The sequence below is a fragment of the Stegodyphus dumicola genome, chromosome 11 (assembly GCF_044657685.1).
Source record: "Stegodyphus dumicola isolate Sdum_Otavi_A_Nest chromosome 11, ASM4465768v1".
In the NCBI taxonomy this organism is placed as follows: domain Eukaryota; kingdom Metazoa; phylum Arthropoda; class Arachnida; order Araneae; family Eresidae; genus Stegodyphus; species Stegodyphus dumicola.
The window spans coordinates 108266611-108292021 of NC_140778.1; the positions used below are offsets into that span (position 1 = coordinate 108266611).

The window sequence follows — 25411 nt, forward strand, 5'->3', positions numbered from 1 at the left end:
GTTCTCTCCCTATGGCCTGGAACAGTTCATAAATGCAGTAGGGGTGGAAGGTAAATGTATTTGTCGTTGACATTTTGAGAGCATGGTGAAAAAGTATTCTCGTTGTTTTATGCTTTGGTATTTTTGACATCCTTCAAAAATTATTTTTATTTGAATTCGAAATTAACTTTTTTTCCCCGCTACTTTCCATATTGTTAAACGAAACGCAAATGTACCTTATACTAAAAAACAAGATATATGATATAGATTATTTTACACTTTAACGGGCTGCAGATCGTTATTCTATGAAATAACTAGTTAAACCATGAAATACAAGAGAGTTTTACACTTTAACGGACATGATCAGTTATTTCATGGAATAACTAGATATTTTATAAAATAACGGATTTCATATTTTAACGGTAACATTAACATATTTCAATTTTATATTTAATACTTATGCATGTGTATACACAATAAGAGACAGACCGAGGAGAAAGTTATGAAATTTAACACTTTCTTCACAAAACAGCAAAAATAAATACTGTAGAGTAATATAAGGGGTACACTACAGAGTAAAATAACTATCCCAAAGAATAAAAACATAGCAAAACACACAAAGAAAATCATAAAATAAAAACAAAATAAAAACCACACTGATGTGTCACATTCTTTTTCCATGACATTTTCATTACACAGGGTTGGTGCTTGGAAAAATGAAGTTACAGTTTTGTTAATGAGCAAACAATGAGCAAGTCAGTACTGCCACAAGTAAATTCAGTTACATAATTTATAAAAAGTACATTGTTAATGAGTTGAACAACCCCAAAAAGAGCATAAGTGAAGTTTAGCATTTGGCTTAAATCCATCCGTAAAAGTAAAAAGAAATAGAAAAATGGAACTGCATAATGACTACCAGAAAGTTAATTAAATGTTGGAAATAATGCAAACTAGATTTAGCGTTTTTCTAAAAATTCAATTGCTATGTCTAATGGAAGCATGAAAGCACCTAGAATGATAAAACAATTTTGTAGAATATAAATATTAGAAAAATTAACATGAAAAAATATATGTCAATAGACATTAGAAACCATGAAAATGGTGCTAAACAAGAATACATAATTTGTCTAGGTAACTGTTATTAGTATGTAATTTATCTGGCTTCATTGAATAGTGCTAACTATCAACCATATATTCATCAGTACATACAGGAATTTAGTTTTATAATTTCTTTTTTAAATCTAAATTTCCAACAGTGTAAGGAATTTAAAATTTCTTTCATATATCTATAAACAAACAAGCAAAATAATTTTGAAATGGTTAACTAATGAATAAGCTCGTTTAAATTAACAACTTCCTAAAGTAAAATATCGAATTTTAACAAAAGTTTCCCGCCAATGCAAATATTGTCTGCGCAAACAGTTTGCATTGGCATGTTTAATCATACTTTGTCAAACAATTTTTGGAATTTGAAAGAAAGAGATTTGCTTTAGAACACTGTGCTGTGAAATTTGTAAAAAAATATCTTATTAATTACAAGATACCAATTCAGAAGTAAAAAAACAAAAATCAGCGTTATATTTTCAAAATTTTCACAGGACTAGTTTCAATGGTTTTACCGAACCATCATCCTCATCTGCAAAACCGCAATGACTTCTGAATTGGTATTTGTTCGGTGTGTTATTGTGTCTTAATTACAAGATGTTTGAAATGGAACTATCACACTACCAGGTTAGAACCATCATTTACTTTCAGTTCTGTTGCAAAAAGTCAGCTACAGAAGGTCACCAAATAATGTGTAGAGCTTTACGTACTAATGCTGTATCATATGACATTGTGAAGATTTGGTACCGAAAGTTCAAAAACAAGGACTATCACATTCAAGAAGCAGAGTGCTGTGGCCGCCCTACTGATGTTGAGGTCCACCTGCGAGAACTTGTGGAAAAAGATCAGTATGCAAACACTTGAGAGGACATAACGTTAAGGACATAAACGTTAGTGCCATGCTCATTAGTAGCATTATGCATTGCATAAACTTGACCCAGCAATTGACCTATGAAGTTCAATCACTAGGTGCCACATGAGCTCAAGGAGATAAGGACAGGCTCGTTTGGACCAGCACTAATCTGCTCAAACATCAAAGCAAAGACAAAACTCTGTACCAGAATGCCACTTTTGGTGAAAAAGAGATTTACTTCAACAACACAGGCTGAAAACGGGATTAGGTCTGCACCCGGTGAACCCATCTACAGAGTCACAATGTACAATTTGAATAACAAAAAAAATCATGCTTTGTATCTGGTGGGATTACCATGGTATTATACACAAAGAGTATCTGTATAGGTAAAACCCTCGACAGTAAGGAGTACAGCGAGATGTTAATCTTTGTTGATGTAGCTATCAAGGAAATGTCAAACTGAGTACTGGCACAAAAAGGTTATGTTCCATCAAGATAATGCAACACCACGTATGTCTGCATTTGTTGGCTGGACTCTGTATGGACTCGAATGGGATCTTTTGCCACACCCACTATATAGCCCACACATTGCACTTTTGGACTTTTACCTTTTTTCACACCTGCAGCTACATCTTGCTAGTGCTATCTTCTATTAATCTGTTTTTGGACTCATGGCCACCAAGTTTCTGGGCCAAAGGCTTTGAAAAACTACTAAAATGTTGGGAGAAAATCATAGATTTGAGTTGTGATTACTACCCACACTAAAGGTACTGCTTTCATGTTTTTTTTTTTTTTTCCCTTAAGAATGCGTTTTGGTGGGAAACTTCATCACAACCAGATAAGATTATGTGAGTACATTAATCTAAAATGATAATCTGAATTTCAAGCAAATCAAATAATAATTTACTTAATACTAATAACTAAAATTTTAACAATTTTAGAAATTTAATTTTAGTTACATAGAGTTTATATTAAATCATATATAATAACTAACCAGCTTTGTAACAAGGAAAACTGATAATTTAGGTTTCACTTCAGGTTCAGATACATCTTTGAGTACTGTAGTATCTGCAAGATACAACTGCATTAGTTTGTAACAAAAATATACTGCTTATTAAAGAACATTAATTTACAATAAATCCTAGTACTAAAATAAAAAGGAAATCACATATCATATACAAGAAACTGCATCTACCTTTGAGAGTGAACACATGAAATTTGAAGAATTCCTATGGAAAGAAAAAGATTGTCAAAAGAAACACCAAAAAATTTGATATTTAATTTTTTTCAAAATTTCTAACAGAATTTTTTATGGAAATAATATCTTCAGTTACTTAAGTTTAATATAATATCTTCATTTCCTTAAGTCAGTTTAAAATACCTTATTAAATGCACTTATGCATTATTATAATAGACATGTTCTGTTCCAGAGAAATATATGAACAATGCCCGCAGTTTATTAAACTCACTAAAAACGTATAAACTCAGCCACTCATAACATTTAAATTTCTCACAACCAAAATAAATACATACTAATCAATAGAAAAACCATCATTCATTAAACTAATATCTGTTGCTTAGAAAACTCAGATTAGCAAAAGACTGATGTTTCAATGCCAGAATATCCTGTTTGTACCTATCAAAGCTTTTTATAGTTCATCCATTTAGTGTGCTGTAGACTGTGGCTTTATCATTCAAGTATGTACTACTTACAAGTTTGACAAAAAGTTTCCTATTCCCTGGTCTTTATGACCTGGTCTTTATACACCTGTGAGGCAATATGTTCAGAGTTCTTTTATCTGCACTGGACTTCAAAGCGGCAGAACTTCCTTACCTTAAAGTACACAAAACTATCCTCTAGAAGCAATACAAATGAGTAAGGATTCATTCTGGAATATCAGCTAAATAGGATGTAGAAGTGTCACTTCTGTAGCCATCTTTTCAGGCTTCCCCATTTAAAATCTTTGGATCATTCAAATCTTTTTTGATACACACATTATGTTCAAGAAGAGTTATCAGAAAAGCTTTTAAAATGATTCTTATCATTATCATACATTTACAGTTTTTAAATGGAGAGAAACTGATAACTGTAAGCTTTGACACCACCAAGGATGACCACTTCTTGACTTTCTTGGAAAAGTCTTTCAGTGATGGTTTTCAAGGAAAAAAAAGTAACTGTTAAGTTAAAAAAAGGGAAGAAAGAACTAGTCATGCTTGTAATCATGACTAAGCACTCATGGCAGATCAACTAAACAGACAAATAGCAATCTTTCTGCTGGGTGGAAATGCAAGTTTTGAAATTTGAATAAATCACTAAAAGAAAGATTTTCAAAAATTTGTTGTGTACTTAATTTGGAACATACTGAAAATGTGAAGTGAAAAGAGGCCTATAAGAAACGGATAAATTATTCAAAGATTTTGATGTTCTTGGCAACTGCAGCCAAAGAAAAGCTACATTTAATTCTGAATTAACCATACAGCATTGTGCACTTTACTTAAAGAAGTGATTATAATTAATGAAGAAGTAATAAAAAATAGAAATGTCTCAAAGAAGTGCAAAAAAGATACAAAAAATCGAGTGATGTTTAAACTACTTTTCTAGAAAGGTTTCAAGCTATAACGTTAAAAAGCTATAAAGTTTCAATTTTTAGAGGTTTTTCCATTGATTCGCTAAATTTTATGTTGAATTTTGTATCATTTGACAGATAGATGCATTTTAGTTTATTATTATGCCTTGAATCATATTTTTAATAAATGTTTATTTCATCTTGTTAAATGGTGCCTTATTGAACCACGAAGCCATTATAGTGAAACTAGCTCAGATAAACAAAACTAGCTCGTATCACAGCCTATTCCGAGGGTATTTCAAAGCGAAGTTAGCCCCCTTTCTGTGAAACATATGCAAACACTTCTTTTTTCAGTTCACACTCCTCTTAAATCTCTCCTGCGAGGCTGGTGTTTTCCGTATTCCGAGAAAGGATATCTTTTCGTGCTAAGCAATTTTTGTTTCATATTAGGAGAAACAAAATGCATAAAAATACATAGTAGTTTATCGGGACCGTTGTATTATTTCGTGTTAACTGATATTTCGTCTTAAGTGTTTTCGCGTTAAACGTATTTCACTGTAACATTATAAAAAATTAAATGAATTTCAAAATTATGTAAATAGTTTAATTTTAGCATTAATTTTTAATTATAATTTTAAAATTAATTATTGTATTAGTTGCTATTTATTATTATATGTAAAAATTGTAAAACAGTACTTAACAGTTTGGTGTTTTTAGTAGCATAAACTAAACCCAGACTCCTTACAAACTTGGAACGAACTATTTTTTTGTCTGAAAAGAACTATAAAGTTTAAGAAGGTTTAAAAACAAATATTTCTGGAGCATAAATACATGTTTCATGCATGACAAATCAAGCAATCAAATTATTTGTGGCGATGTAACTTAAAATAACAGTCAATTTCGAGATTTAAAGCTAAGTCTAGCAGTCAAAGACTACAAAATTTATTTAACACTGAGAACTCAAAAATTTCTCGCCTGCGTAACAAATTAAATATTCTAAACTGTAATGCAAAGCTAAATAATGCAATCTTTCTGAGCTAGCAAAACTTAGTAACATGGCCTACAGAGGTAGATGCATGGTCTGATTTAGAATCTAAAACCAACAATTTAAATACCTTGAAACTAAATTTGCATTCTGGTATGGTAATGGAAGGGAGAAGTGACAGTAAAAATCTAAATCACAAGAACTGGTTAAGTTAACATAAAAGAACTCTACAACTGATACATTATTTGCAATACATAAATTGCTGTCTATTAAACTCAACAACTTAAATATATTTGGAACAGAAATGATTTTAATAAGCAGTGGGTACTGTATATAAATAAATAAATAATTTTTTGTTGTAGGTTAAAACATTAAATGAAGGTTTAAAAAAATGAAATTACACAAGACTAATACCAAAACTTTACAATAAATGATGATAAAATGAAAATAAAAATTTCATTCAACAAAAATAAATTGGTAAAAAGTCAGAAACAGCAACAAAGTATCATTTGGTAATCAGATATAATCTACATTTGATACCCTTTGAAACACACCATTTTTGAGCAATAGTCATCAAAGGATAATGCCTAAAGACATTATGCTCCTTCCTCTTCTACTAGTAATTACAGAAGTGGACTTTCTATATTCTACACAAGAACACTTTTATGTCCCTATGCATGATAATTACATTTTCTGCATCAAAAATTACAAAATTCCTTCCAGAAAGTCACAAAATTATCTTCTTAAAATGTAAGTCTGACAGCAAAGTGAAATCGGTTATTCTTCTTTGATGTATACTGAACACTAATGATAATCAAGTGATCTATCTTACTCAATTGAAAGACCTCAGCTGTCAGAAAACCAGAGTTGCAACCTGAAATGACTCTGCATATAAATAAAAAATTCAAACTAAAATATTAATGCTCTTAGTTCTTCCTGATCCGGAATAATTTTCCTTCAACTTTTTTAATTTGATGTTATATTAGTACATATATAACTTTTAACTGATGTTATATGGATCCAGGAGTTCAAGCATCAAAATTTACTTAATGAATACATCATATAACATGGAGGAGAATCAAATGTCTTTATGTCATTATTTTCAGAGAAAACATTAACCACATTTTACCTTAAACAAAATTAGTAAAAATTCTCGTTAAGTTTGCTGTATACTGACAGCACAAGCCAGGATTGAATCCTGACAAATCGGCTCAAAGCACAGGCATTTTCGTGATTTTTTCAAAGTATATAATGTGAATAAAAACAATTTTCTTGAGGAAATTATCCGAGAAAGCATATCTGAGATACATCAAGAGCTTGGCACACCTTTACATTAAAAAGATTCAAAAGTTCTGAGTGTTTGAAGGAAAGAATTTATAGAGACTGATAGAATTTCTCCAAATATTGTCCCTCCTCCCCCCCAAAAAAAAATCTGAACAAATGTAATACTGCTAATTCAATGTTTCCTAAATGATATTTATTATCACATGAACCTCTAAACTCCAGAATCATTTTTAGAGATCTCATACTTGGATACACACACAAATTAACTGAATAAAAATGTTAATACTCAAAAGAATTTTAAATACTTACAGTCTTCTGAATGCCAATATAGGCTATTAAAGTAAGGAGTATCACAGTATCAGCAGAGAAAAAATATATAAAAGCACTTTTTCTGGAATCACAATGACCAAGAAGTGACACAATCTGAACTACAGAAGCTACTATTCCAGCAAAGGCCTGGAGAGGAGAGAAAACAATGAAATTTAAAATAATGCATAGTATTCTGCTCAAAATAATTTCAAAACAGAGTCAGAAATATACTCACGGCACAATCACTTAATAATATGTTCAATGAAGATATTCTAATACAAATGCTTAGCTTCAGTTATAAAAATCATTCAAAGAGAAAAATGAAAACAAAGAATACACTGATTGCAAATATTTACATATCAGTTTCATTTATACATTTTCTTTATCACTTTATAATTTAAGATGAACTTACATTGATTCAATCAATGAACATACTTTACTCCACTTATCTGAAAGTTAATTCATTATACCAGCACTACAGAAAATATTATTCTTATTTTGCAACATGAGTTTGAATCTCAGTCTTTAGAAACACTTAATGATGAATTCTATGGTTACTTGAACAAGTTAAGAATCATGAATTTAACTTTATTTTTTAAGCTTTTTGAAACAGAAGTAATGTGTTATTAAGTTAAGATTATAAACTGGGATGGTACACAGACTGGTACACTTACTTTTCAGCAAAACAATAGCATCTGATATTTCAAGATTAAGGAGAAAAAAGAAAAAGGAAAAGGTGCATTCTAAAGACTTTAGATTATGCAGCATAGATAATAATTCAAAGACTATATATTCAATTAATTAAATACAATATTAATGATAATTATTAATTACACCATTAAAACATCAGAAAATTATGAAAACAGTTTTCTTAAATGCATATTTTGAAAAATTTCAACAAAACTGCAAATGTTCAATAAAAATTATCAGTTGACCACATAAAAATTTAAATGCCCATTAATTTATATTCATTAAATCAACCAGATATACAATAAAAATAAAATGATGATTTAAATTAATTACAACTGCATTTATAGGTTTTAAATCCCTCAGTTTTTTAATTAATAACACAGATTAAACCTGAAAAGATAAAGAATTTATGCTTTGTCAAATGGCAGCACTCTGAAAATAATCCACTATGCATAAAGACTCATGGAAGCTAGAGTCTGTTTTAAGCAGCGGCAACACTTGTCATGGACTGCTTCTGGATTTTTTCCATTTTTTTTAATACATCAGTTTTTAGAGGATTTTATACAATAAGTGAAAAAAATACACCTTCAAGGCACATATAATATATGTAAGATAAAAAAATATGTAAATCAAAAAAGTTATAATTTAAACTAGCAGTAACCCCATAAATTTTTATTTATAAAAAACTATTTAAATATGCTATATTAGTGTCTAAAACAACACACAATATAAGGTACACAGAAGAATGGAGTAAAATTATTCTAGTTTTTTCAGCATTCTGTGGACAACCTTATCTAAAGAGTATACTTCTCAATGAAAATATTCAGAGCAAATACACTCCATATTTAATTTATTAGAATAACATTATAAACTTTAACATATTTCAGGCAACATAAATTATGCACAATAATTATTTGAATCTGTTTAAATCACAGCTTCAGTTTATCAAGTGAAATTATACTTTACTATTTTTTAATTTATATTGACCACTGAACTAATTTTTTCACTAATATAGCCTTCCAATAGTTTAATAATGTGCATGGTAACATCACAGCTTCACTTACTGTAACAGAATAAGAGAGAAAAAAGTTCATATGAAGAGCATGTATACACTTTACATCCATGCCTTCTCCAGTATTCAATCAAAAGCTCAACCATTTGGCAGGCAACATTGCTAACAACAACACAAATTAGTGCAGCAGCTTACTATAACAATTATTACTAACTTTAATTTTAATTATGCTTTACAATAAAACTAATTAGAATAATAATTAACAATATAATCACTCTCGAATTATTGTAAAGGCAGATAAAAAAAATTATGAGTGGAGGAAATAGTTTTTTATACTACAACAAGATATGCAACTACGTTTATATATAAATAAAAATTGTTGCTGTATTTAACATTTTTAAATAAAAGAATTATGCTTTAGAAATATGTAAATGACATTGCTTGATAAATAACAAAAGCCCATACACTAAATTTTAATATTTTTTACTTTTCACAAAACTGTTACTGAAATATTTAGTTGCAAATTACATTTCAAGACATGGAATGAGAACAGATATTGAGACTAGTCTTCTTTTATAAAAAGAACTATTAAAAAATATATTAACTAAATAGAACTAATTCAGTAATATAAAAATATTTCTGAATATGTAAATGACACTAATAAGTAACTAATATTAATATACTAAATTTAATTATTACACTTCAAAGGAGGTATATTGTTTTCATTCAACATTTGAAAGGAAAGAATCTATAATAAGCCGTTGGTAAACAATGAAAATATAAGAAACATAAGACCTTGAATTTATTCATCACAGATTCTCAAAGTATACGTATTTACTGAAACAAAATGCTTTAATTATTTTTCAAAGGTAGCTTATCTTTCAAAGGAAGCTAATTTGTTATTGTTTAACAAACTAACTGTTTACTTCTATGATAATTTTATGAGCAACCAGCTTTGCAGTAATTAATAAAAGATGTTGCTAATTAGTTTTTATTTATAGTTTTATAATATTTTACATTTAGTTTTTTGAAAACATTAAAAAAAGTTTTTGAGATTTTTAATAATAAATATACTTTTAGTGACAGTAATCTAAAGTCTTATTCTGACTGCAAATTTCTTGTTTTGTATTTTTTTTTCCTTAATTTTCATCAAACTGCTATTGAAAAAACTTGTTGGGGCTTATACTTTAAAGATTTGAAATCATAATGAAAAATAAAACTAAACAGTTGAATGAGACTATAAAATATGTTGACAGACATGCACCTTTATTTCTAGCAGAACTGTAATGGGAATGTAAAATTTTTTCATGGTGCTATAAATAAAATTTGATTTCTAACATACCCTCTTTCCAAAAACAATACAAAAGACACACACACACACACACACAAAGCAAAGTTCTGCATATCTCATTATCAATTTATTCGGTTCTGCTTTAGGTAAAATTTATTTATACAACATGCATGAAATTAATGCATATCATCCTGTTTCTGTATATTTTTACTCACTATTTCTAGCACATTTTTACCATTGTTTGACAAATACGCTTTCTCTTTAGTAATGGACTGAGATTTTCACTCACTTCTTCCATTCTTGGATTTTAAGCCAGTTTTAAGTTCAGTAGCAACAAGTAATTTTAACAAAAAACTACTTTTGTCTAAAGAAAAAAGAAGTAACTTATGTAGTGAAAAAATAACATCTGCTTTCAGTTATTCAAATAATTCACCCACTTCTTCCACACTTGGATTTTAAGCCATGTTCAGTAGCAACAAGAAATTTTAACAAAAAACTACTTTTGTCTAAAAAAAAAAAAAAAAAAAAAAAAGAAGTAACTTATGTCATGAAAAAAAAAACACTTGCTTTCAGTTATTCGAATAATAGCCAGCTCCAAAATATTAAACTATCATGATAATAAATAATGTTACACATTAAGAGATAACTCAAAATATTTCAGGCCACACTCGGTAAATATAGCAACACAAAAATTTACATAATACACTGTCTAATACATTTTTTTATTTATGTGAAACATTTTATTTTTTGAAATTAGAATATAATGATAAAAAAAAATAAAGAGTGGACAAAAGGCATTCGCAAAGTTTTTAAAAATTTCACTTGATAATTTGAACAAAAAAGTTTTACCTGCCCTAAAACCATAACATGCATGTATTTTGGTGGCAGAAGAGCTGCTATGGCTGCAACACCAGACTGCAGAACAGCACTTGTAACTAAAATAATTAAAGAACTACATTCTAGAATTGAAATCAATGTGAATGTGTCAAGACTAAAAATATTCAAAAGTGTAATTACACATAGCATATTTGTCACTAATCAGATCTACAACTGCAAAATTCAGGAGTCAACCTTAACCTGCTGACTACTATGGATGAATACACTCACCATTAAGTATCCGCATGCCATGAATAAATATACTCATAAGTATACCAGAGCAATGTGTAACATGCAATAAGACAACAAATGTACAAAATCAGGGTACAAGAGTACTGACTGCAAGGTTGCACTGTGACTTGATGATTGCTTCAAATACTTTTAGACTAATGCCAAGTTGGTGTAACCAAAAGAAAAGGAAAGCAGTTACTGAAGTTCATTCTATATTTTTACAAAATCTGATATATATTTGTTCAGTAGAAGAAAATTCTACTAACCCTCTTAAAAAAAAAGTACAGCAAAATGTGGCAGTCAGCTGGGTAAATCTACATTTTATTGCGTTTCTCACTTAGGCTTGCAAACACAGTAAGCATTAATAGCAATCTTAAGCAAAAGAAAACACTAACAGTGATTTGTTATAAGAGCTTATTCTTCAAAATATGCAGCTACTAAGAGTTTTTTTTTTTAAATTTCTACTGCATGCAGTTTCCTCAAGATAAATAAAACAATGTCTAAGCACAGATCAGTTGAAATATCAAAATAATAAAATTTTGCAGTTACAGAAAATAATGTATTTCAAAGAATTCTGGTGGTAAAGGTACTGTAAAGGCTTATAACAATAAAGTTCAATATTTGAATGCATTTACATATTGCATAGTACAGACACAACTAAGCCTAAAACTAAGAAAATATGCCAAAACTTTTGCCTTGAAGGTAAAGATGTACACTCGAAACAATTTTTTCACTTTTGTTATTTAATACTCAAATAATTTTCAATGAATTTTTCATACATATATTTATTTAAGGAACAAATTACTCATTTCAAAATTTCTCTCTTAGAAGTATCAGATATAGTGAAAGGAAATGTGGTACTTTCTGATTATCCACACTATCCTGAAAAGTACACTCTGTAACAAAAAGTGACATACCCGGAAGAAGTAGGATGTAGTTTCGTACACGTTTCAAACATTTACAATACCTTATAGATTACACAAACAATTAGCTTTTAGCAGCCAATAACTGACTGGCTGGAGCTCTTATGTATTACAATGGAGCATCCAGATGATGTGTAAAACAGAGAACGTTCCAATGATAAGGCATGCGAATGTGATTTCATCAACCCACGTGGACTATAGTACCAACGCTTCGTAAACATGTCACCTTTGAGAGAGGATGTGCAATTGGAAGAAGGGTGGTCAAATCACAAGATCACTCTATATTTGGGTTGGAGTGATGGTACCATTCAACAATGCAGGCAGGAATGCTGAACCAAGGCTGCACGACATGTGAAAAGGTAGAAGATGACCAAGACTGAAGACACAATGATTATCCAATCATCCCCTTGAAGACCCTGATGTGTCCTTATCAACGATCGATGTTTAACTGGACACCAGTTGCTGCAATGACCATTGAAAGGGGACTCAGTGTATGTGTGTGTGGGGGGTGAAGTTGCAGAGATGCACAGGTAACAACTGCCCCTCCACTACTAAGCATGCTTGCAGTGGTGCTGGGTGCATTCAAGCTGGGATCTCAGACTGGACTAGAATTATTTTCAGAGATTAGTCCCACTTAAAACTGAGCTCCATTGAACAGTGAAGACCTATTTAAAGGTGTCCAAGACAGTGGTGGAATACTCACTTGACTGCTGTATGCCACACAGCCTGATCCCAGGAGTTATGATATGGGGTGCCATTTCATTTGATAGCCAGACCCCTTTGGTTGTCATCCATGACACCATTACAGCATAGCATACGTAGACAAGATCCTATGCTCCATGGTGTTGCTCTTCCTTTCATGTATCGCTAAGCTTACATTTCAACATGAGAATGCCTGGCTGCACGAGACACATCTTTCTACTGATCCTATTTCTGCTTCTCCAACAGCTCCCTTGCTGACACAATCACAAGAGTTCTCCAACTTTTGTCTCTGATGAGTAGACACTTCCCACCATGAATGGATAATGCAATTGGCACCATATCAAGGCTTGGTTAACGTCGAAACATGACAACTGGCATTGTCGTCCTGAAAGTAACAGGGGTCCTACCCGTAAAACTGCCACAACGTAGGAAGTACATTGTCATCCAAAATAGTGTAGTAGGCATCGGAGTTGAGCTTACCATGAATAAGGACCAAGAGTCCCAGCCCATACCACGAGAAACACCCCCAGACCATAATTCCACCTCTGTCGAACTTGACTGTTGGCACAATGCATTCTGGCAGGAGACGTTCTCCACGTAGATGCCAGACCCTGTCATCTGAACGGAAAAGGGTGAACCTTGATTCGTCACTCCAAAGAACCCATTTCCACTGATCTATGGTTCAATTTCGATGTGCTTTGCACCACATTAACCGAGCAGCGCGGCTGGACTTTGTGATCAAATTCTTATGGGCAGCCGCACAACCATGAAAACCTAGCAGATGTGCTTCCTTACGGATAGTATTCATTGAAACAATACTCCCGGATGCCTGTTGAAACTCCTCGCAGATGAGGGCCATCGGTTGGGTGCGGTTCATCCAAATTTCTCTGGACAGCACTCGTCGGTCTCTATCTCCCAGTTTCGTTGATCTGCCGACTCCGGGCACATTCCGACAATAACCGCTCACCTTCCACGTCTTAATCACATAGGCCACTGTCGATTTTGGGTACTTCAGATCGCTAGATATGTCCCTTAAGGATCGGCCACATTTGTGATACCCGATAATTATACTTTTTTCAAAATCAGAGAGCTCTGAACTGCGAGGCATCTTGCATGCGACTAAAGCCGATGCTGTTTCCTACATGATATATACTGGCAGACTACGTGAGGTACCTTAGGACCGCAGATATCGTCATTTGCATAGGTGTCCAAATACTTATTGGTAGTCAGTGTATTAAATATTTTTCCCTCATCAGGCATAAAAAAAAAGGTTCCCTTTACTACAAATATCAATAATAACATTATTTTGAGAATTTCCCATGTTGGGCCACGATATTGAAAGTAGCTTAGAAAATGGCTTTCATAGCAGTTATTTAGGGGCAATACAGAACTGCTTTCAGATGCATCTTTTTTATAAAACAGATAAATAGCATTACTTCTCACTTGAAATCATGCTCCAACAATAACAAAACATACATCAAACCACAGCAACCAATCGCATGAATAGTATGGAAGCTATTTTTTTCCAAAGTCTTCTAACTTTTTTCACTTTTTTGCAATGTCACTCACGTAAGCCCAACTTGCATTTGAAACTGGTAATATTCTTTCTTTATTAGTTCCTTGACCTTTTAGATTGCAAGCAACAATTCATGGGAGTTGCCATGTCTACTCAACTTGCATTTGTTTGTTTACATCATGTTTCACACTTCAAAATAAAAGGGTTCTTCTGATTCTGAAATTTTTATGAGCTCAAAATGACAGCAGTTCAGTGACTGGTTCAATGGAATCAGAATATCTCTTGCAATAAACTCAAAGTCTACAGGCAGTCAAACTTGAGTAGTATGATAGTAATATGTTCTTTTATCTTTAGTATTTATATCTGCTCTTACATGGAGAAAATAAGCATTGCATAAAGCATTAAAATTAGAGTATCCTCATGAGATCTAAAGATAGAAGACTGCACAATTCTTCATTTAAACTTGAAGTTGTGACGTAATCTTTAAAGGAGAGAGAGCAGCTGAAAGGCATTTTGGTACACCTCGGACTGAGATGATAATATGAGAATGGAAAGCAGAAGACGTATTAAATGAAAAAAGAATAAGAGAACTTTCATGTGCTCCTAAATTGGCCAAAACTTGAGGAACATGTTAAGAAAGGGATAATAAATCAAAGGAAGAATAAGATTACTGTTTCAACAAAAATGATTTTAACTGATGTAAGAAAATTAAAATTGATGAAATATATGTATATCATTTTTTTCTGGACAGCGTCATAGTGCAAGATTCATGAAAAGAAATGGTCTGTGCATGCATACCAGAACTACAATAATACAAGAACTCCCACTTGAATACAAGAAATGTGACAAAATTCCACAAATACATCATAAATTTGAAAAAAAAAAAGATGCATTTTGAGATAGCACAAATAGGACACATATGACAAATAGGACACATATGACAAATTTAAGTTTCATGTTCCATCAAATAAAACATGGATGTTAAAGATGATAACAGTGAATGTTACTGTCAAGACAATAATGATAAAAACTTCTGGTAACAACAACAACTAAAAACAAAAAAGTGCTATACTTCTTGCATGTTGTGCTGACAATTTAAAACTCTCTCCTTTGTTAATCTTTAAATTAAAAATGTTACCTAAATGTAAATCTCCATATGGAATTTGAATTCATGTTCAGCCCAACGGATGGCTGAATGGATGGATTGAAAGGGTATAAAGCAGTAGTTACAAGTGAGGTCATAATGTCATTTAAAAAGCATGGAATTAGCAACATGCTAGATGGAACTGAAGATGATATTTTATATGACATATCCAGCAGAAGTGATGGCCAAAGTGAAAATAATTGTGTATATGACTTTAGCAACAGTGATGGCAAATTCTGGGATTCTATGAAGATAAATGTTGATACATTTGCTAATTTTGTAATATAATTGTTCCATTATTGTTATATAAGGTGTTATCATCAAAATAGGTACTTTGATCCTTTTTTTTTCTGATCCAAATATGTTTTGTAAATTTTAATTTGAGAAATCGCACTGCGTCTTATATGTTGGGAAATATAGTAAGCCTTTTATTATGGGTATTTCTTGTGTTCTTAATTTTGTTAATTGGCCTGTTTTATGTAATTCTTAGTACACTGCCATTTTTGAAAATGGCTGCTGTCTTTTGCCTTTTAGCTTGGTGACTTTTTGAGATAAGATTGAGGATAATCAGAAAGAACCAAACAGTTTTTAAATGGAGATCCATCAAATCTATAACATAATTTATCACCTTTTTACAATTTTTCAAAAATCACAATTTTTATCACCGGATATATATTATTTTAAAATTTCAACATCCAAACCTATATATTTATTACGAAATTTTGAAATTTTCTCACATTATAAAACAAACTATGTTACAAAAAAGATACAAAATATTAATTAGGTAATTAATTAATATAATTAGGTGGTTAATTAGGTCTCCAAATACACAGCATTATTATTTCAAGCAGAGAATTCTTGAAAATCTGGTACGTACAACACATCCTGCACTTGAAAATCATTTTAAATTAAAGTTAAATGATTCTTATATACTCATAACTGCAACATCATGTAATCACATTTTCTTCTTTGTTTTAAAAGTATTTACCAAGGCTTGTCATTTTATAAGTGCACTGTTCTTTGTAGTATTATATTTAACTGAATATTTTTCTCATTTTAAAGCATAATTATTTTAAGTATTTATGAAATAATTTGCTTTTCAAGGATAGACTTTGGCTTTAGTATTTATTTTGTTTTATTAATGTAAAAAAAAAATCAATGCATTTTTTTCTTCCAGATTTAATGTACACATCAAGAGAATTTAAGAACTGATTGACGCTTAGAATTATTTGCTGGTAAACTACTATTTTGCCATTTTAGGAGTTTATATACAAGGGGTGATCAAATGAAAGGTACGAAATGACATAAAAATGTAACAGTTCAATATTTGCATATTCCGCCATGGAAGAACGTAGCAAGACATCTCGGGGTGCAATTCGAGTCTCTGACTGGGATCAGATAATGCGCGGGCGCCCACATGTGCAGGAGAGAGCAGAAACTCTAATCAAAAGCGGTGTCCAAATAACGTGCAGTCTCTATGAGGACAGGATAGCATTCGCGTTGCAAAATTCAACAACTGAGGAGCAGCAAGGTGTTATTCGATTTTGAGAAATTGGCAGCTATTCATCGCCAGTTGAGTTTAGGGGTGACAGTTTAGGGGGAGAAATGTGTCTCAGACAAGTATGTCAGAAAACGAAGTGCCTGTTTTCATGCAGGCCGTGAGAGTGTGGGTGATGACCTAAGATCAGGCCAGGCAAACACTGTCACCATGAGCGATCTCATCGACAAGTAAGCAAAAGGAACTGTGTATGGGGCTAGCACTGCAACATCTGTTTCGGTATCAGGAAGACCCCGCTTTCATAGAGCGGATCGTCACAGGTGATGAGACCTGATACCATCACTACGAGCCAGACACAATGTGGGACAGCATGCAGTGGAAGCATGCGTCGTCATCTCCCCCTAAAAACTTCAAAGCCGTGCTGTCAGCAGGCAAGGTGTTGCTCACCATCTTTTTTTATGTTCAAGATCCGCTACTTGTGGAATTACAGAAAAACCATTAACTCCGATGTGTAGTATGAGACACTCAGATGCCTACACAGGTCCATCAAGAACAAAAGACCGGGACTGCTCACGGAGGGTGTGGTTCTGCTCCATGATAACGCATCTCCAGAGTCACACACATGGAACTGGCTAAGTTCAAGTGCGAGACTTTGGACCATCCGCCCTACAGTCCGGACATGTTGCCCTGTGATTTCCATGTGTTTGGTCCACTGAAGAAACACCTAAAAGGGAAGCGCTTCAACTCGGACGACGTACTCAAGGACGCTGTGAAGGACTGGGTCTCGTCACGGCCACTGGAATTCTGGGAACAAGGAATCCCGCGGCTTGCTCATCAGTGGGATCGTTGTGCTCAGGCCTATGGTGTATATTTTGAATAAAGTCTACATTTGTACCCACCGTGTCGTTTCGTACCTTTTCATTTGATCACCCCTTGTATAAGCTTCTTAGTACTTTAGGTACTTTCTGGTTATTCCCACCCATGGTTAAACTTTCAGTCGAATTGCCTTTTTCTTGACAGGAATTTTTTTTTTTTTTAATTTTTTTCCCCTATATGTGACAAAACAGCCAACTCACATTTTCTTTTATAAAGCAAAATGCACCAAACAGTTACCAGCAGAGAGATATATATGCCAAATCTATTGTTATAACAAGAAAATGTACTTTCATCATCAGCTTGCTGTGACTGTAGTACATTTTTCTAAATGTAAAAGATTCTTTTAGACAGTTATTCCAATAAATTGTAGAGACATTAGGTTAATTGGAAAAGCCGGAGAGATGAAAAACTAGCAATCGCCTTCACAGGGAATCGAACCACGGACCTACGGAATACTGGCCCAGTGTGCAGAACCACTACACCACGAAGGCAAGCTAGGAAGGCGGGAGAAATACCTTAAATACTCCCCCTTTAAAGGGCGACTGGGGTTCTTAGGGAACCCAATCGCCAAATCTTGGGTGAGGAGAATCATCATCCAACACCGTTTTAGTTCGGGCGCCACTGTAGAGACATTAGGTTAACTGGAAAAGCCAGGGAGATGAAAAATTAGCAATTGCCTTCACCGGGAATCAAACCACAGACCTCTGGAATACCAGCCCAGTGTGCAGAACCACTACACTACGAAGGCATGCTAGGAAGGCGTCCTACATTTTGTTATTTTATTTCAAAAGTTGATTTTCTAATTTTATAACTAAATGGAACATTTTTTTCCCTAGGATAAATTTTCCATTTATTGTTAATTTTTTTTATTAGTCTCATATTATCTTTATACATTTATTACTTCAGATTTAGATCACATTTTAAGAGAATTCAAAAGTTGGTTAACATTTTGAATTACTATCTTTTTGGTGAGCGCCCTCCTATCATTTTACATGCTTATAATCTTGTTAGCATTCCATTTTTTAAATTAGGCTAAATTTCAATATAAAATTATTTTTTCACCAGAAGTGATATTTAACATTGTTAGTTCTATGAAATACTGACTACTTTAAGAGATGATTGTCTATAGAAGTAATCACCATGAAAGGATTCAATTATGATCTAAAGGGTATCAAAATTTACAAAAAAAAAAAAGCTTAATATTTATTTATTTACTTTATTAAACATTTCTTTCAATGTAAGTTGTTTAAGTTGCTTCGCTTTTTGTGCTAATACTTTCTCTTTAATTCTCTCTTCAATAAACAGACATAATTTCTTGTTCAGTTAGAAAGTTCCACTGCTCAAATCCTGTAATTGCTGTGTCGAGAATACCAACTAACTTGTCAATCGAAATTTTTTCGCTTTCAATAACCTCTCTGTCACTTTCTTCACTGTCACTTCCTCTCTGTCACTTCTTTCACTTTCTTCGAGAATACCGATTAACTTGTCAATCGAAATTTTTTCGCTTTCAATAACCTCTCTGTCACTTTCTTCACTATCGGAAGCATGCATGTGTAAATGCTTTACTGGCTTTACGCACATGCGTAGCAGACACGTGCATCAAACGCGCACGCATAAGTTTGTGGCTTTGAGGTCTGGATTATGGCCGTCCGGATTACGTACTTTGTACTGTACCATGCTTCATGGTACATCATACCAAACTGAATTTAGTCATTCTTATGCTTGCAAGTATGACAATTTGATTTTAATAATTTGAAATGCAAAATAAGCACGTAATCGAATTGTTTACACTTTGTTTGTATAATATATATATATTTTTTTTATATCTTTTACCCCACTCCTGCTCCCCAGTAGCCTCCCACCACTGAAATTGCAAAAAAATAACTTATACCATACCTATATATTTATTTTCTGTCTCCCCCCCCCAAAAAAAAATCATTTTTTACGTTTTTCAAAAAAAAAAAAAAAGTGCTTTAAGGGGTTAACTCTGTATCAATATTTTTTTTTTCTTTTTCTGTACATTTTTCTTAAAAATATTTTATGAAAATATATTATTTGTGAAAATACTTGCAAAATCTCCATTTTCAGAGCATGTTACCAAGTCTGTAATCTGATTTTTAACAATCTAAAGTCACTGAAGCATTCTATAAATTAAATGTGCATAAAAGAACTTTTGAATGAGGTTGAATGAGATTACGAAAAGCAGGTTACTGAAAATTATTTCATTAAAAGATTCAAAAAGATACTTACTAAAAAAAGATAGTTACTAAAAATTTAAATATATTGTTAAAAGTGTTTTTAATTTCTGCTGAATTTCTGATACAAGCTTCACCTCAACTATAAGGAAAGTTACTGTGGTTGATCATTATTGTTATAATGCTCCAAAGGCTGACTTCTAAAATTTAAATATCGATACTTATTCATGAGTTATGAATTTTGTGAATATTCATACATTTAAAGCATAATATTACTCGTATTAATTTTCAACATGCATTTTTTTTTTTTTTTTTAATCTTCATCACTCAGTTTGTGCTATACTCATTCCCTTCCTTTAAGTTTGATTTGATTTTAAATTAAAATTTTTCTTGCTTATAAGGATAAATATAAACAAATAAACAACAAAAGATTTCCATACATAAGTAAATACCATTTCACACGTTAACAAAAGTTTAAAAAAAAATAAGACTTACTTCCAACAAGTATTATTAATAAAAGTGTCAGATCAAAAAAGACCATTTCCCCTACAAAGGTTAAATGCATTCATTATACTGCAAATGCATAGATAAATACATTCACAGATACTTAAGATGGTAAATGAAACAAAAATATTATGAAATTATTTCTCTTTCTATATTTAATATATTAATTAATATTTACATATCCCATTGGCTTAACCATTAGTTGATTTTTCACTAATATTTCATTTTAGCATAGAAATAATTCAGTGATCATTTTAGCCTATAGTTTTAATGTTAATTCTTTTCTTGATTTTTAACATTACTCCAAATAAGTTTATTAAATTCTTGTAACAGGGTTCATAGCCACATTTTAGTTAAAAAATAAGCACCTATAAGCACATTTTAAGGAAAAAATAAGCACCTGTCTAATTACATTATACACAACTGCATAAACTTAAAAGAAAAATTAGACTTGTAATTTGAAATATGGGCAATGCAATATTTATTAAGAGAATGAGCATTACCTCAACAATGGATAACAATTAACTTTTTTTTTTTTTAATTTTAAATGACTGTTCAATTTACAGAATTAGTTTACAACAAGAGGAAAAAAAACTATGCAGAACTAAACAATATTACAAGATTTAATGATGCTATTTCAGTTGAAAATATAGAAAATAAATAATAATAAACCATATTAATTGTATTCATTTGGCACCTAATAATAAATACAATTTATTTTCCCACTCATATTAATATTTAAATAATTTCACTTAAATCAAAATTCTGAACATTTTCTAAATTTTCATTGCATAACAGTTTTCTCTTAACATATATTCCAAGCAAAGTAATTTAAATAAAAAAGAGGTACATTTCTGAAATCAGAAGACAGGAAATTGCTTCATTCAGTCATCCTTTAACAGTAAAAGCTTAACTAACCCGCATATTCGGAAATTCCCAAATATTCCAGATAGTAACTGAAAAAGAGGAGTGGGGGAGATTGTAGCTGTTCTTTAGATTTAAATTTAGGCTAAATAAATGATTTTGACATTTTGATATGTGCATCATATAAAAATAGACCAACGGAATTGAGAAATATTCTGCTTAGAAAGTACAGTAAAACTCTTTTAAGTGTTCATAAACAAATCTCAGACTGAACATCAAAATTAATTATCTCTGCAAAATACCGCAAACGTTATTGCGCAATACGTGCATGGTAATTCTTCCATATGTGATATTACGCAATCGGAATCAACACCAGCCAGTATTTGGAGAATAAAGAACTAAATAAAGGAAAAGAAAGAGACTTTAATTTTCAACAGACTGTATTAAATTTCCGGAATAGAATCAATCTTCCCTTGGGTTGGGTAGACCGCAAAAACTTTTAGTCCTATTCAATCCAGATTGGACAGTGACAAAAAAAAGTCCACTGCTTCAATATCAGAGATTTTGCAGAGAAATTCCCAACCTCCGTAATGTATAACGTATTGGCAAAGAAAATGAAATTATTTTGACTATTCGATTACTTTTCTTTTATTTAAGCCATTCCGAATATTATTCCTTAGAAAGCTAATCTGTGTAAAAACACACCCGTTTTTGGAAGTTTATCTATACTTCAGCAGTTACTGCAACTATATTATTATAAATATTCATACATATGCTCATAATATAAGCATAACGATCATAATAAACATGAATATGAACTGACCACGTGGAACGAGAATGCAGATTATTAAAATCTTGATAGAAATTCAAACATGTGTAGTATTTGTGTGGGAGGAAAAGAATACCGAATGTACCGGAATTTTCTACCCTTTTTGAAATTCTTTGGCCAATAGACGTGCACCTGCCTGTACTGTCGTCCGCACCATAGGTTAAGTTGATGCAGAGGAAGGGGGGAATAGCAATTTCCGGGAGTATGATTCACCATCTGACGTTGCATATAAGGTAGAAATGTTGTTTATTTAGTTTTGGCTTTGGTACGGGGGAAAAATGTGCATTCATTAAAAACAAAGGATTAAAAAAAAAAAGCACTAAAAGCAAAAAATAAGCACTAAAAACAAAAAAAAAAAAAAAAAAAAAAAAAAGAAAATAAGGGCTTTAAAGAAAAAGTAAGCACCTATAAGGGCCTTTATATTTTATTTTCAAATATAACGGCTTATAAGCACTTGTAAGAACCGCTACGAACCCTGTGTAAATATATATGTCATAATAAAAGCATAAGGAAAAGACGGAACACTGTAGATGCGTAGTTATCCTATATTGAAGAGGAAGTAATCTGATTGCGTCGTAAGCTAATGTGTTGACTTCGTAAATTAAACTTGGCAGTAGAAGCGATTTTAATTCCATTTTTATTTCCAATTGACATTATGTGGCCACAGATGACTTGGCACTCTAGTCGTGCCTTTCCACAAAAGATTTACATTTTTGTTATTTTTGAGATAGAAAGCAAACCAGCGGAATTACATCTTAGCACAGTAGAGAGCAAAAGGTGAAGTGTGTCGTTATAAAAGATGGAAGCACGCGAAGAGAAAAGTTTTGGTTTACAAGGACAGTTTCAGTTCCCAATGATTACGTCATCAGAGCTGCGCCGATCATAGAGTGATCTAGAAATGACGCAATGCAAAGAAGTTATTACGATTTTAGAATAAAGACGAAAAATTAATGTTTATAGTTATAATTCTGATTCATACATTTTTATCTTACATATTCCCCCCTTCAAAAAGAAAAAGGCGTAGCGACAGAGAAGCCTTTTTAAAGAGAAAGAGGTAAAGTACTAGCAAATGTTAAAAAAAAAAAAAAAAAAAATCATAAAATTTTTGTCCTGTACAGTATAATTTATAAATATCAATTTTATTAAAATAAATTTTTAATTTTTAAGAGTCCTATTGAATTTTTCAGCATTTCGGTCCAAAAAGTCTTTTTGTTTGAGAATTCACATAATCATAATTCTTCAGAGAAGGTTCTTGTTATTACAGAATATCACAAAATAAACTTTTACATAATCATTACTTATAGTTAAATGTAATGCACATAAATATTTATGATACTTATTTCTATACTGATAAATTATAATTTAACATCATAAATAATAGGATTAATATTTTCAGAATTTATGGTTTCACCGTTATCATCTTTCATTTACAATTCCTGATTTTACCAAACTGGAAGCCTCGCAATACTTCTAAACAAACATATCCATCAATAGGGCTGTCCTCTTGAGCTAACCAGTGTGTTTGTTCTCTGCACTGGTCGCCCAGGGTGCCTAGACAGTTACTTGAAAAGGCCTCCGTTCCTTGCATTAAGGTAACTGGCCTTTGAGAACTGCATTAATACATTCCATAATAATATAATAATAATAATAATAATAATAATAATATAAAAAATTTACATGCATTCATAAAATGAGAGCCTCCAACATTATCTTGCATGAAGAGGGTAAAAGGAACAACTGTACAGAGGTAATTACAGGCCTCTGTTGAAGGAACCAGTACACCCTCAGCATACTATACTTAACACACAATAACCCATAAATTTTAACATGCATTTACCATAATTTCATATTACTTATCTGTACTAATTTCACTTATTTTTAACATCTTTATTTTTAGAATAATTATAAAATTCGTATTCAAAATTCTCAACAAAATTTCAAAAACATAAAAACTTATCCTTATATCCTTCCCTATGAATAATTTAAATAGCTTAAAATTAATTACTTAATTTGCTCACACATAATAAGAAAAATTAGAAAAATTAATGAACAAGAATTTAAGATTTTCTCAAAACAAATTGCAGAAATTTTAACCAAAGTTGAAATGAAAACTATAGAATCCGCAGCACATTAAATAATTTAGTTCCTGAGCTAGATTCACACGAATGTAATAATTTTTGAGCTGTTGAAAAAGCGGAAGTGCAAATAATTTTCTGTCGCACATACTTGCAAACACTAACTCAGATCGACCTTCAACCCGCTGTAATGCTTAATTCCTAAACGGTAATTCACTGATGATTTCCTTTTCACTAAACATTTAAACTTCTCAATTTATCGAGATATTACTTTCAATCTGTAACCACTACGCGTGATTATTTTTTTTTGAAGCACTTGCAAAACACCATAGCAGAAGAATGATCTGTTATTTTTTAAACACTGAAAAAACAAATTTGATGATTCACTTCTTTCACATTATCTTGGATTTATCACAAAACGATGATTTGAAGAGCTGAATTAAATTTTCCATTGAGGTTTCAGGCTGCAGGAAACTATCCTACCGGCTTAATTGTCATAATAAAAGCACAAGGAAAAGACAGAACACTGTAGATGCGTAGTTATCCTATATTGAAGAGGAAGTAATCTGACTGCGTCGTAAGCTAATGTGTTGACTTTGTAAATTAAACTTGGCAGTAGAAGCGATTTTAATTCCATTTTTATTTCCAAATGACATTATGTGGCCACAGATGACTTGGCACTCTAGTCGTGCCTTTCCACAAAAGATTTACATTTTTGATATTTTTGAGATAGAAAGCAAGCCAGCGAAATTACATCTTAGCACAGTAGAGAGCAAAAGCTGAAGTGCGTTGTTATGAAAGATGGAAGCACGCGAAGAGAAAAGTTTTGGTTTACAAGGACAGTTTCAGTTCCCAATGATTACGTCATCAGAGCTGCGCCGATCATAGAGTGATCTAGAAATGATGCAAATTACGATTTTAGAATAAAGAGGAAGAATTAATGTTTATAGTTATAATTCTGATTCATACATTTTATCTTACATATATATCCTCATTCTCTATCTCCACTAAGACATTGCTGGATCTCAATGGTTTCATAGAAGCAAGATGGAGATATATTTTTAAAGATCATCTTTTTTTAAGAGTAATTCTCAGTAAAATAAA

At 31.8% G+C, this 25411-nt stretch overlaps 1 protein-coding gene across 7 annotated transcripts in view; it reads right to left on the reverse strand.

Annotated features, from left to right (window-relative positions):
* The window catches only part of LOC118192466 (equilibrative nucleoside transporter 3-like), an 83339-nt gene that overhangs the window by 20619 nt on the left and 37309 nt on the right, over positions 1-25411 (reverse strand). For 6 of the 7 annotated variants that reach the window (XM_035363446.2, XM_035363445.2, XM_085827067.1 and 3 more), the window contains 5 exons: positions 20531-20581; positions 10924-11009; positions 7082-7228; positions 3132-3165; positions 2931-3004 (listed from right to left, as the gene is read on the reverse strand). In XM_035363446.2, the coding sequence (XP_035219337.1) occupies positions 2931-3004; positions 3132-3165; positions 7082-7228; positions 10924-11009; positions 20531-20581 (392 nt within the window). The remainder of the gene's footprint in view (positions 1-2930; positions 3005-3131; positions 3166-7081; positions 7229-10923; positions 11010-20530; positions 20582-25411) is intronic. The other variant, XM_085827066.1, reaches the window with a different exon arrangement.